General features: G+C 40.3%; 1 protein-coding gene across 2 annotated transcripts in view; it reads right to left on the bottom strand.

The window, feature by feature from the left end:
- PHACTR2 (phosphatase and actin regulator 2) overlaps positions 1–14,707 on the bottom strand; it is a 128,426-nt gene that overhangs the window by 46,303 nt on the left and 67,416 nt on the right. For both annotated transcript variants that reach the window (XM_030853293.2, XM_060283631.1), the window contains exons 3-4: positions 9,955–10,035; positions 5,055–5,213 (exon numbers count right to left, since the gene is read on the bottom strand). In XM_030853293.2, the coding sequence (XP_030709153.1) occupies positions 5,055–5,213; positions 9,955–10,035 (240 nt within the window). The remainder of the gene's footprint in view (positions 1–5,054; positions 5,214–9,954; positions 10,036–14,707) is intronic.

The following is a 14,707-nucleotide window of genomic DNA, read 5'->3' as shown; positions in this document are numbered from 1 at the left end:
CATGAGCTATGGCCGCTGAGCCTGCGCGTCCGGAGCCTGTGCTCCACAACGGGAGAGGCCACAACAGTGAGAGGCCTGCGTACCGGGGGAAAAAAAAAAAAAAAAAAAAAAAACACTTTGGGTCCAAAGAGCTAAGCAGCATTTCAAAATGGAGCACAACGAAAAGTGTAAGACAGCGTTAAGACAAGACTGAGCCTTTACTGTATGTTCTTCTATTATCAAATGACCAAGAAAGGACTTTAATATTGGAATGCATCACATTTTATTATTTCTTTTGTTTCATTTCTCATCCCAGTGAGTGTGAAGTGAGGACTCCTCCCCTTTTTTTTTACATCTCCATCATTCTACATGTATAACTATCATAAAAATGATTGAAATTTCAGTATGTAATGAATAAAACTTTTCTTTTACCTTCCCTCAGTCATGCAACCCACCCGTCACTGCAGCCCAGACGGACTCCTGCACTTAACTGTACTCGTTATCTGAGCTACTTAGTCACCATTTATCAGAGGCTACTTTGTATGTCTGCCTTTCTGTTTATATACCTTGTCTCTTCAACTAAGCTGCTTAGCACCCATAATGCAGGAGCGGCGCTCCTAACCCACCAGGCCTGAACCACAAGGCCACTGTACTGCAAGAGTCAGAGCTAAGAACAATACAAGTTGACAGTCACTGAAAACATTTTATTTTAATGTAAAACATCCAAATGTACGTTGATTTGCTAGTCTTTTGACTTAGCTTAGAGGCCTGTTCTTTAAGTCCATCTTTGTACCTTTAGCCCCTGGCATAATGGACATCCACCAATAACACCATCCATGGTGAAAGCCCGTCACAGCGATCTGCACCACTTGGGATCCTAATTCTCTCTCCTGCTACAAAGCCTCACATCTCTTATCCTCTGCCTTCATGGCATATTACTGAGGGATCTTTTTTCTGTCTGCCTAAGGTTTTTAAATTCTAAAGTTATACCCCAAAGAATCCAGCTTCTGAGTTTGGGAGGGAGATGGTTCACTCTATGACAGCTGGAAATTTCAATTCCTACTGGGTTGAGAATGTACATACTACACGCAAACTTCCGGCTACTCCTGGAGAAGCGTGGTCCACTCCTCCCTCCTCTGTAAATTCTATCAAATTATCTGTGTGTGTTTGCCATATGGCCAATGTTTATGTTTACTCTGCAGTGATTCCTAACGGGTATATGTGCGTGTGTATGTGTGCGTGAGCACACGCACGCAAACAGTATACTTTTCTGACTAAATTATAAACTGCTTTTGTCTGAAATTTTATATTCCATCAAGCAAGATGCTCTAGACATTATGTCTATTCAGTGAATGTGACTGATCAGCTGACAGTTACTAACACACACACACACACACACACACACACACACACACACACACACATATCCGTGGGAAGTGAACTCTTGTATCTGGGAGATAATGAATAACGTCAAGAGGTATTTTTTACTATTAGCATATGATCTGAAGAAAAGACATAAACTGATGGTGTAGAGGAGTATTACCTTTTCAAGAGGAGGTTAAGAAAGGGCTGCCTATGCACTCTGGCTTGGTGAGGATACTACATCTCTTAACAATGGTCTGGAGGTGAGCTATTGACTACACTTCCAAATTTGCCTCCTTCCACCACATGGAGAGTCGAGTCCAACAACACTTAGGGCAAATCTGAGAACTGCAGGCGGCCTTCACTTTGCCTAGAATGCACTTGCCCCCATTCCTCTCCTTTGTCTGACTGCATCCTTCTTATCTCCTCCAGGTCTCAGTTTAGAAATATCTTCCTCTTAAGACCCAATTTTGGTCCCACTTGCAAGCTCCCTGGTTTGCTGTCCTCGGGCCTCCCAGAGCACTTTGCATCTTGTATTACAATTGCCTGTGTACGTGCTGGTCTCCACATAGGTCACGATCTGCTTGAAGGCAAAGGCCGTTTCTTATGCACAGTGTGCTCTTTCCCTGGCCCCCATGGCTGCCCTTCATGCTCACGTGGGGAACAAATGCAGGTAAGATACTTGTTACTTCATGGAAAGCCCTCTACAATGACTCAACAGAAATAATATCAGATACTTTGCAGATTTCTCATATTTAATACCAAGCTATATTTAACAGATTGCAGATCAGTTTTTCTGCTTCTATATAGATTTATTGATAAGGAATAATGGGAGACTAAGAGGCCCGAAGGCCTTCAGGAAAATGTTTCCAGTGTTAGGCAGAAGAGGCCCAAGACCACCGGCCTAACTCAGAATCAGGTGCCCTCAGGAGCCCCAGGAACACCACGTGTCCTAGGTAGAACCTGCCCCCAGAGTAGTGGGAGGCCACTTGACATTCGTTTTGTTTTCTTTGACGCTGATGTTTCAAATATTAAAGCACTGACGTGCTGTCTCAAAAAGAGATACAAGCATCTAGGATGGTATGTGATATGGCTTTGCAAATATAACTAGTTAATATATGAAATGAAGTTCTTGGGTAAGTTGACTTAATGCAAAAGGAAGGGGCACACTGCACCCCAAAATAAAGGGTAAACTGAGAACATGGGAGAGTAGATTTGCATGGTAGTAAGTTCAAATAAGAAGTGAGATCAAAAGAGGAGCAGAGGTAAGAGTAAATCTTAAGCTGTTTTTTCAGTATTAAATGCTGTCTTTCCAGAGCAATGAATGGTTTGTTTATAAGATATTTTCTATTTAACATGATACTCCATGATGTTGGTCAGGAGTGACATTCTTTTTACTGTCAGGAAGTGGTTTCCATACCAAATGCTTCCCCTCACTCAGGGTGGCTCCAGCGGGGCCACTGTCTACACAGCGAGAGGGAGGCTCCTCTGTCTTACTGGTGCTGGGGCACCATGTCCAGCCTTTCCATCTCCTTATGTACAGACCAGCCAAGCAAGATGTTATCTTGGACCTTATTTGACCAAAAAGAACTGAATGTACTAATCCAAAGTAAAAAATAAGAAAACAAAAACATCTCTCAAATATCCATGAACCTATGAAGCCTGCCATCTTTTTGGAACATCAGGCCTGCTGGTTTAATTAACATAAAACTGTCAGCAACTTTTTCTTAGGCTGATAAGGGAAATACGGCCTTTGAAGTCTGTCCAGTCCACTGACTGACATTCCACACAGACCAGGCAAGCACTAGAGATGGCACTGTTACATAATGAAGGATGTGATTTTGAATGTGAAAAGGCTGTAGCAGGGACAAAGCACAGATGGATTTGAAATTTAACAACGTGGTGAGACAGGACAGTTGGACTAAAAAATAAAAAAGTAAAAAAAGAAATCACTGCATTTCAACTGAAAACTCTTAAACTCTATTCAGGTCTGTTTTCTCTTATGTTCCAGGAATATTATCATTAAAAATTTTAGTTAATTTCTCATAATCAGTTATGAGAAATCAACTAACATATGATCTTAAGCATAACCAGAGCCCTTCAATGGAAACACTAAGTAAAGCCCCATGAGTCCCATACATAATATGGAATAAAGCAAAATAATAAATTTCCAACAGATTATTAATAGAGGCTTCTAAAATTTTTAAAGGCTAATTTATATTCAAATAATAAGAGGTTATGGACTTCCTGAGAAGATGATTTTAAGTTGTGTCTGTCAAATGTTCTTTCGTTCCCTTTGCCTTTGGAGGATTTGGGTCAAGAACAGAGGAAGAGAAGTTTCCTTCCAGCAGTTTCTAAGAGTTCTCAAAATGCCTAGAGAGCCCAAACTAGGTTTGACAAATTTATGCCATCCAGCTCAGAGGCAGGCATTATGGAAAAATAGATGTTTTCTGAGGATTCATTTCTATGCAGCAGGAAACCATCTAGAATCTCCCAACAAAGCATTACCTTACGGGGGTTTCAGTTCAGGTTTGCATAAGTAAGAGGCTTGGGGGTTCCTGCAACCGTGATAGGAATGGTATGGAGATGTAGTCAATCAGTGACCAGGAACTTGTGAATGTTCTGGGGGTCCTTGATAGACAAGTATTTTGCAGTTCTGCAATCTACCATAGTATTTCACTTTGGAAACCAAAGTCTCTAAAGAAGCCTTCAGGGAATGGCATAATTGCCTCTGGCCTATTTAGAAATTTCCAATTGCACAGACAAATCGTGGAGCAGAGGTTATGGCCAATCCAGCAACCAGAATCCCCGGCATTACTGGGAACTATTCCTGGGTCTCCCAGAAATGCCTGAACCTGGACCAGAACTTACAATGTTGGGTGTGCGGATGCCACCAGCCAAGCTCCCACTTCTAAACAGATAATGCTGGGCTGAGTGAGCCATCTTGTTATGCTATTCCTCCAAGCTGAGCTGCTATAATTTGAAAGTAACCAGCAGAGAAAGATGTTCAGACTGCTGGCTTTTTTTTTTTTTTTTTAAAGATACTGAGGGGCTTCCCTGGTGGCGCAGTGGTTAAGAATCCACCTGCCAATGCAGGGGACACGGGTTCGAGCCCTGGTCCAGGAAGATCCCACATGCCACAGAGCAACTAAGCCCGTGTGCCACAACTACTGAGCCTGCGCTCTAGAGCCCGCGAGCCACAACTACTGAGCCCGTGTGCCATAACTACTGAAGCCCGCGCGCCTAGAGCCCAAGCTCCGCAACAAGAGAAGCCACTGCAGTGAGAAGTCCACGTGCCACCACCAAGAGTAGCCCCCGCTCACCGCAACTAGAGAAAGCCCGCGTGCAGCAACAAAGACCCAATGCGGCCAAAAATAAATAAATTAAATAAATAAATTTAAAAAAAAAAAGATACTGAGAGAAAGCTCCTGAGAAAAGGATAACATTCCCAGACATCTCCAATGATAGAAGAGGCCACCCCTTCCGATTCTTACTATTAATTAGCCCCCTTTAATAAAACATTAAATGATGCGTTTATAAAACGGATGTAGCTACCTGAGGAAACCATCCAATTTCTCTTTGCTAGTTATCGTTTCTCTCCTCTTTGTATTTGCAGAACTCCTCTCTACTGGTCTTAGGGTCACTATTTGAAGCCTAAGACCTGCTTCTCAACTTTGAGCTGTAAAAGAATGTGGGGTTTCTCTTGATTTTACCTTTCTTATCTTCTGCCTTTTCCTCCAGAGGTGGTGCTTTTTCAGCTACAGAGCCATTACCTTCTTCAGATTTTACTACATTTTCCTCTCGGGTAGATTCCTCTCCGATGGGTATCATGTGCCCGTTTGAATTTTCAAAGTTAACTGTTACATCTCCATCTAAAAATGGGGAGAGAAACACCTAGATGTCTAACGTGATGGCTTTTTTAAAACCAAATTTTCCAGTTACTAGGACTGTAGGGTTCAGGTTTATGTTTCAGACCTGGGAACCAAATACATCCTGGACTATTTTCACCATGTTTTACTGAATAATTCATTCAAATGAAAGAGCTAGAAAATTCTTAGTCTTGGAGGAAAGAAGCTATGGAGGGAGTATCCAGGAGCCATCTCAAGACAGTTAGGAACGATTAACCTAATTATAAAATATCCCTAGGCAGGAGAGTCCCTCTCTTCTTGGGCTTAGTTTTGGTTGAAGTCAATACTTAGGAGTCTCTCTGTCATTCAGAAACTGACCTGTGAAAAAAGGAATCTGAAAAATGGAATAAACATTTTTAACAAGCACCAAAAACACAAGGTGAATGCAAATACACAAATAACATGAAATGCAACTACACATACAAACGATTAGTGGGAGAATATGAACATTTCCAAGCACCACTGTCTCCAGAATATTACATCCATGACATGGTAACTTTACACAGTAATATAACTGCTACTCTATTCAGGGAAAGATGGCAGTAAGGCTAACTGTATTTTCATTTTCCTATTTACGGAAATATTAAAATGTACTCAGGGAATTGTCATATATAGCTGACCAGGAAGTCTTTAAGCTGGGCTAATAATAATTTGAAAACATTAGGAAAAAAATGTAAATAAAGCAATTACAGGGGAATTTTAAAAAATCGCAACTGAAATTAAAATTTATGTTATCTAAATCACAAATAACTAATTTTAACACCCCTGAATGTTTATAAATTCCTAAGAGTTTCTAAAGTGAGGGAGATTTTGCCAAAACTCTTAATTCAGTGATCCTTGAAAATTTAACCGTAGTTCATATCAGGAAAATTTTAACAAGCTGTGCTGCCACTGTAAAAGTGAAATAAAGGATCGGAAGTTTTTACTTAGCAAGCTTGAAGAAATGCATGAGTAGAGCTGATTTTACGCAATTTTTGATTAATCTTATTTTGGCAATCATTCTAAAACAGAGACCATCTCCCAAGTTTTCATTAAATATGATTGAATTGCTTTGGCTTAACAATAAAATCCATTGGCCTTACTGACAAAAACAAGCATGGCATTTTAATAAGTAAAATACATGTCGCAGAATTATGTCATACTTAAAATGAACAACTGTTCCTTAGTCACGTAACTTCCTATAATCCGATTCCTGTATAAAACTAAAATAGACAATAATTGAAGGCAATGCCATTGCAAGTAGATCTCAACTATTTCAATAAAATTAAGGTAATGATTTTTAAAAGACTATACAACAAACCAACAAGAAAGCAAAAGATTCTTAGTTCTTATTACTGGATTCCAAGAAATTTGCTAGTAAAAAAAAGAGGAAGGGGAGACACAATATAATATCCAGGTACTGGATTCAGAGAAACAAAAAATAATATAAGAACAGAAAATTCCAGACAAAATAGAAAACCACTTCTTTATATAAAAATCCTCAATTTTTAGGTAACCCAAATATAAATTTACCTTTGTTTTCTATGACTTTAGTTGGTAATGAAAACATGTTGAAATCATGTTAATGACAATGTAATTGTTTTAACCATTATTACATTAAAATTTCTTTAGTAGACTAAATAACTAATTTTTAAAATTCAGAACAAAAAACCTAGAGAGAAAATTAAATAATTGTGAGCACAAGAAGAAATTGGATTATCACAAGATAGAAAGAAATAATCAACAACGTAGAAAGATACTTACTCTGAGATATAAAGCCAAAGTATAGGAAATAATAGAAAAAGGAGTCATGTTTGTAATAAATATGGAATTCAAGAATAAAACAGAGGAGAACTGAAGTTATTATTAATTAATTGGTGTGTGTATTGAAAAGGTTTTCTAGTTTTGTATATTATTTTATCAATAGAATTAAAATAAGTCAAGTCCTTGATATAGTTTATGTATGTAAGTAAAATACAAGCTCAGCAAAGGAAGGCAAGACAAGGTGCTGAGCCAGGCTGCAGGTTACAGTAAGATGTGCCCACTCCAAGTCTTACAGGAGCATTTGTGTGCAAAGGAAGGAGAAAACTCAGACAAGAGTCGTCAGCTTAAAGTAAACCAAGAGATAAAGCACACAGAAATAAGTGGTTAAATAAGAAGCATGAGAGTATTTGAGGGATTTCCCTCTTTCTGGTAAACTGGTACATTGGGGATACAGTTAACAGAGGAACAGAGACAAGAAGAAAATCATGTAAGAACAGAAGTTGGGTGACTCATTAGAAGGTTAAAGAGGACACCATGGGAGAAAAAGAAAGGAGGCTGTTATGCAGGCAAAAGCATCTACATGCCTTCATGTTAAAGCTAGGGGAAAGATGGAAGGTAAGAACCAGAAGATGTGACTAAACCTGGATCAGACCATGGACTTCTCAGGAGAGAAGGCCAATCACTGAATTTTTAGATTGAAGTTAGATTTTGGCATAAAAAAGGTCATCTAAAAGGAATAATAATAGCTGGGAGTGAAGGTACGGGGTGGAATGGGATGAGGTCGAATCCAGGGTAGCTGGCAGGATTTTAAAAGTCTATTTGGCTCACTGAATAAAGGGCATGATTGACAAGCACTGTCAAGAGCTACGACAAGGTCAAGAACATGAAGGCAAAGAATGAACCTTCACTGGCAGAAGAGACGAGGTTTTCACCAAGCACAGCAGCTTCCAGTCTCTGGCTAGAGCTGAAAACAGACCGAAATTCTCAAGATAATTGTTTTTGGAAAAATGACAGAAAACTATTTTCCCCAGCCCTTGGCTGAAAGTGGGGAAGGGCTCTATTTACAATAAGCCTCACTGGGAACGTCTAAGTATTTGGTAATTTCTGTAGTTCTATATAGGGACCATGCAAAAAGTAGAAAGTAAGGTTCGGTAATTGATGACTTCCCAAACATTAAACCTACTACGCTATGTTTATGTTAAAGACTGTTTTGTTATTTTATGTTTTAAAACTTTTCACGTTCGGTCTGCAAACATTAAATAAAATAATCCAATAGAGTCAGATTTCTGGAAAGTAAGTATATGAAATTGTAATCCATCTTGCAAATAGTTTAACAGATTAGCCAAAATAAAACCAAGCAATATTAAGCATTTCTTTCAGCTGACCACTGCCACTTGTCTTTAGAAAAAGTAAACGCTTTTCTAGCTATAATTTTTAATTGGGTAAAAAAAGAGGCCTTTAGTCTCTAACTTTAATACTCATTAACAGTTTCAATCAGAAATTTTTCCTTTCTTTGAAAAGGTTTCCAAATAAAGGACACCAAAACAGTGCACTGGCCCACGCTATAAAGGTGACGGCCCAGCACTGAGCTTTCAGTGGACATGTAATTTCTCTGCCGTCTCCAGGGAGATTAGGGAGGAAGCAAACTTTGATACCAGTAGCAAGTCCACCTTCAAGTACAAAAAATGTTAAGGATGTACATTTTTTATTTCTAAAAGTCCCAGGAAGGAAATGACTAGCTTCAAGGTAATTGAAAACTAGGGACTACTTTAAGTTCCTTCATAAAATGGAGTGAGAAAAGTACAATACATAAAATACCTAAAATTTTGAGGGCTCAAGAAAAATGGCAGTATTCGCTCCAGACGTCCCTACTTTCTCTGCAGGAGTAAAATAGTAAAGCATCTCCTAGCTCCTTCTAGAATATTCAGATGCTGGGAAAAGCGTGGCATTTGGACTTACAAATAGTGAATGCCTAAAGAGGTTAAGCTCTTTGCAAGGAATATATATCAGGAAATGAGAAGAACTATTATTTCAATTCCAAATCAACAGCATTTTATTTGTGCCTATAAAAGCACAATAATAATATTTTACGCCAGTAAATGTTTAGAGGGGTGGGGTGAGGAAAGGCATGAGGTAAGTCAGCAATGTTGCAACAAAAATTTCCTTTAGTTTTATAGTAGTGGGAGCAATGAAAATCATTCAGTACTATTTATTTGGAGAAATAACCATCTTGGTATTTCTTTTGAGGGTCTATCTCAGTTTCTATCTAATCCTTGTCTTTTTGAGAAAGATTCCCCCTTGGGAGGATAGAGGAAAACAGGAAGAAGATTAGAGGTAGGGGAAAAAACACTTGGAAATAATTGTTAGTGATATGGTCAGACAGAGCTAGAGTCAAAGAAATGAAAAGAGAACAATGCTGGGAAAATTACTTGAGAGAACACATAAAGCAGATTAATTTAATTTGCCCATTAATCCTTACTGACCGTACATTTGAGCGTATTACAGAGCATAAAGGACGAGAGGTCTGTTTACCATCTCTTTTCTCTCTCTTCTCTTTTCCTGGTAGACTTAAGAAACCAAAAGGCATGAGCCAAGCTAAAACTTTGCATTTACTTAAACAATTGAGTTTACTTGTATAGACAGATTGAAGCTCAAGAATAGAGAATGAATCATGTAAGCATTTGTATCTTATCTGTATCTCCTGCCACAGAGTAGCTTTGTAAAGCTTTAGGTTTAGGGTGACATATGGTGAAGGACTCACCAAAAAGGTCATTGAATTTCTTCTCTAGAAAACCTTAGATTCTCTGCAGCCCACAAAGGCATTCTGAATTAAAGCAAGATTCTCAGAGTGTGGTACTTTATTTCCCAAAGACCATGATCATCTTAAATTTCAAAAGAAAATGAAAGAAAGACCAAAGAAGGAAGGATCAAATTATTTTAAATGTATGATTAATTTCCTCACCTTGATCAGGCAATTCCTTAAGAACTCCCCTTCTTATCAGCTCCTCTCTACTTTGTCTTGTAGAAATCTTCCTTTCTAATACTTTTAAAAAGAATAAGCACAAGTAAGAATCAAGTCATTGCTTAAAATAATTATGAAAAACATTTCAAGTAGAATTGAGCATATTCATTCTGTTGACTTGAGGCTCAAACCCCAGTTTTTCTGGTTGCCTAGCAAACCACGTGATTGGAATCCACATAATTAGGACAGGGCAAATAACCCTAACCCAAGACCTGAAGCTCAGCCACTGAGCCTCGTCTCCCAAATAACAGAATGTGGCCACAAATCCAGACACATTATCTCATATCAACTATGGAGCACCAAGGCTACTTCTCACTCGGAAATACCCCTTTCTTTAGTAATGATGCATTCTAAAACACAGGCATCTGTGAATGATGAATGTGCAATGTATGAATGCGCTTATATGGAAAATAAACTTTCAGCAGACACTCAGGTAACTCATCTGAACCCCAGACAGAAGGGACTACTTTTCTAGTGTTTTCTTTCTCACATCATCTATTACAAAAGTCCAACATTTCTGTAATTCTTTTCCCTACCATACTCACAAGTTCTAGAGTGTTCTGGTGTATACCCTGACAAATCCCAAGTCTTGGGAGGATGGAGTTAATTCATGTTTTCATAGTATGTAAAGGAATGGGAATCTCAACACTGACTCTTCTTCTAGAAGAAATTAAATTCCTGGTACAACTTCAGAGTTTAGGAGTTTAGGAGCTCAGGGTGGGACTTCAGTAGTATTCACCTTATATGTCTATAATATTAGTTCCTAAACCCTACATGTCTATATGACCACTAGTTCCATTCCCCCCTTTCAAGGGTCATACCATCTTCTAATCCTTTGAGCCAACATTCCTCAAAGTGCATTTGCCAATCTCTATTCTCTCTGGATGTCCTGTTCAAGAAAGCACCTTGACACCTAAAACAGGGCCAGAGAAGAGATCTACCTAGGGCTCTTTGGGGAAAAGGAAAGGTACATTGGTGGAGAGTGGGTATGCACGGTGGGACTAGATTCTGACCCCCCCCCCACTAAAATTCCTACCCTTGGCTTCATAATTTGCAAATCCTAAAGTCACCCTGGACAACATAATTTCAAGACCTAAATGAAACGCCATTGCCCCAAGCCACACCCTCACACATACTGAGAACGTGTTTTTTGGGGGGGTGTTCCAGGTGGCCCGATGCTAGGACACTGGGTGGGGGAGGGAGGGACGTGCCTTAGACCAGCAGCTTTGTATTAAGCGATGACATGAGCCCCAGAATAGCAACACTTAGTCTCTTAAAGAAATTGGATTTTTTCCCCCTTTCTGATAACTAGGAATTATGTATCTTGGTTGCCAGAAAAGTCAGAGAAAAGCTTGATATTTACCATAGATTTCATATAATTCATGGATGAAATCTGTTTCCTCCTTCTTAGCAAGTGACCTGACTTCATTTATATTTTATGTATAGCATATGTGTACTCTTTGTTCTCAGTTTTGTCCAACTTTTTTTTTTTTGGTTAGACTCAGAATGTAAACAAACAAGAAAATGAATAAATGAGTAAATGAATGAAAGGTCAAAAGAATGATACTGAACATCTCATTGGTTCACTTGGAGACACACACAGAAACCCCATGCCCCCTTAGGTCACTCACCCAGCCCCACTCTCCACCACCCCTTGCAGAAGCAAGTGACAACAGCTCACTGAAATGTTGGCGATTTCAACAGACAAAGTTACCTGGGTATGGGGGGCCAGCAGGAGCTGTTCCTTTATGGGAGCTCTTTTACGTAAAAAGAGTACCGTTGCTTAAAGGCAGCTCCAACGTGTTCAGGTTTTGTCAAAGAGGAGAGAACCCCGGTCAGCACAGGAAGCCAAACAAGAGCACCCACAATGCCACTGGGGCACTGCGGAGATTGTGTGAGGGGTTCAGTAGGACCCATTCATACCTGACTGGGCCTCCAGCGGGAGCAGGCCTCTGAGACCTCTCACAGCGGGATCTCAGCCCCTACTCCTGGGGCTGGGCCCAGAGACCCCCAGCTGTGCTGCGCTAAGCTTAAGGCTGCAGGCACCACTGGGCACAGGACGAGCCCACGTCCTGGGAAACGGAAGGCACTGCCTATTCAGAACACAGTCATTGTGGCCGTCTGCCCCTGGCTCTTAGGAAACAGAGCTTCTAATTGTTTGCTCCTCCGGTAAAGTGGCCCAAAACACAAAATAGTTGTCAGAAGTCTTGGATGCTAGCTCCAGAGCTTCCACGGCCAGTTGTGTGATGCTGGGAACTCTTCAAGTTCCAAGGCCCCTGACCCATTATCTGTAAATCGAGGGATGAGAGTCAATGGCCGCTAAAGGACAGGTGGTCCAGCTCAAATAGTGGGTGATCCTGGATCACTAATCAAGGCCATTCTGTAATCTCTGCTTTGGGCACCTTTTAAAAGCTTTCATATTTGAACTTAAAATAAAAAAAAATCATCAGAGAGCCCGAAAATATCCCCTTGTTTCTGCCTTTCCGTTATGGATCCCAGAGGATGCTTTAGTTTAGTGTTAAGTTTTCTGTTGCTTTAATTCTAACTTAATCTCAGCTAAAAATCCCTCCTCTTTCTTCCATGTAAATACTGGAGCTAGACCTCGGCAGCTTGGCTTCCTGCCAAGAATCAAACTCCACTGCTTTGTTCTTTTGCTCTACCTCCTATAAAGGGGCCCTGATAGGAAAATGCCTTTGGCTATTTGTTTGGTCTTTGGCTGAGGGCATTTTTAACACATAATGCAGATATCTGTGTCCTGGGCCAAGGAGAACAAACTACAGGCAACTAAGCACGGAAGGTATTTTGTCAAGGCACCAAGTTCCAACCACCGTACTCCCAGAACAAGTATCTCACTCTTCATCTTTTAAAATATGTGCCTCATGTTTACAGAGTGTCTGTGTGTTTGCAGAACACATTCACTGGACACTTTTTCATGGGCTCAGAAGTGTCTTGCATTGGAATGAATCCACGAGGTCATTCTAGTCCAACATACCACACAAAGCAGGAGCCCTTTCAGGAACATTCCTAAGATGTGCTCACCTGCCTGAAGACATTCGGAGGCAGGAGGGTCCCTTTGTGGCACAGCCCCCCTCCAGTTCTCCATTGCCCTCACTTTTAGGAAGGCATACCTCATCAGGAGCCAAAATCGCACTCCCTCCCTGTAACTTCGGCCCATTCATCAAGCCCACGCTCCCCACAGCTCTAGACTTGAGCCAGTCGTCTGTGAGTGGAAAACAGCAAGAGTGACTCTGGGTCCACTGAGAGCAAAGTGGGTCATGGAAGCCTCCTAGAATCTGATCCCAAGTATCCAACAGCTGCTCTTCGACTCTGAAGCTCACACTCATCTGCTCAACAACAGCAGTAATGCTGGGGGGCCGGGCGGTTCTCACTCACAGCTGTAGCATACCCAGAATCTTGCTGGGGAAGAGACTTAGCAGGACACAGATCACTGAATGTAATAGTTGGGCTTCTCCATGAAAAGTATTGTTGCCAGTTGAGTAAATGCCTCATGGTTACTCAGTTTTATCCTAATTGAAAAAGCATGTGTGATTTTTACCGCAAGGCCAAGCAAACCCATGATTTCTTTTTTTTACATAGTTGATTTACATTATTGTATTAGTTTCAAGTGTACAACATAGTGATTCAATATTTTTATGGATTATACTCCATTTAAAGCTATTACAAAACCGGCTATATTTCCCTGTGCTGTACAATATATTCTTATTGCTTATTTCTTTTATGTGTAGTAGTTTCTATCTCAATCCTCTACTCCTATCTTGCCCCTCCTCCCTTCCCTCTCCCCACTGGTAACCACTACTTTGTTCTCTATTTCTGTGATCTGTTTCTGTGTTGTTATGTTCATTCGTTTTATTTTTTAGATCCCACATATAAGTGATAACATACAGTACTTGTCTTTCTCTGTCTGACTTATTCCACTAAGTATAATAACCTCTAGGTCCATCGACATTGCTGCAAATGGCAGTGTTTCCTTCTTTTTATGGCTGAGGAATGTTCCATTGTAAATATGTACCACATCTTCTTTATCCATTCACCTGCTGATGGACACTTCGGTTGCTTCCATATCTTAGCTATTGTAAGTAATGCTACTATGAACATTGGGGTGCATGTATCTTTTCGAATTAGTGTTTTTGTTTTCTTTGGATATATTCCCAGGAGTGGAATTGCTGATTATACGGTAGTTCTATTTTTAGTTTTTTGAGGAATCTCCCTACTCTTTTTCACAGTGGCTGCACCAATTTACATTCCCACCAAGAGTGGAAGAGGGTTCCCTTTTCTCTACATCCTTGCCAGTATTTCTTTGTGCAGAACTATGATTTCTGTTTTACTCCCCACTTTGGGTGAATTAAAGTTCTGACAGTTCAATCCTGATTACAACAGTTCATGTTCTCTCCAAGTGAAGGAAGCACTGTGTCCCATTTTCCCGACTTCATACCTATACTCTGGTTTTTCAAGTATTTGAAAAGGACCACTCTTCCAAAAACTTCCAATGGCTGTCCATCTCACACTGAATAACATCTCAATTCCTTGGCATGGTCCCTAAGATGCCCCACCCCCTACTCCAGGATGGCCCTCCCCCAACCTGATCGGCTCCTAACCACTCCCTCCTGGCTCTCTCTGCTCCAGCCGCTCCAGCCCCTGCTGCTTCTCACCTGAGGCAAACTCCTGCCTGGTG

This window comes from Globicephala melas, chromosome 14 (genome assembly GCF_963455315.2).
Source record: "Globicephala melas chromosome 14, mGloMel1.2, whole genome shotgun sequence".
Classification (NCBI taxonomy): Eukaryota; Metazoa; Chordata; class Mammalia; order Artiodactyla; family Delphinidae; genus Globicephala; species Globicephala melas.
The sequence above is the reverse complement of the archived record's forward strand: the minus strand, read 5'-3'. Positions and strand labels throughout refer to the sequence as shown.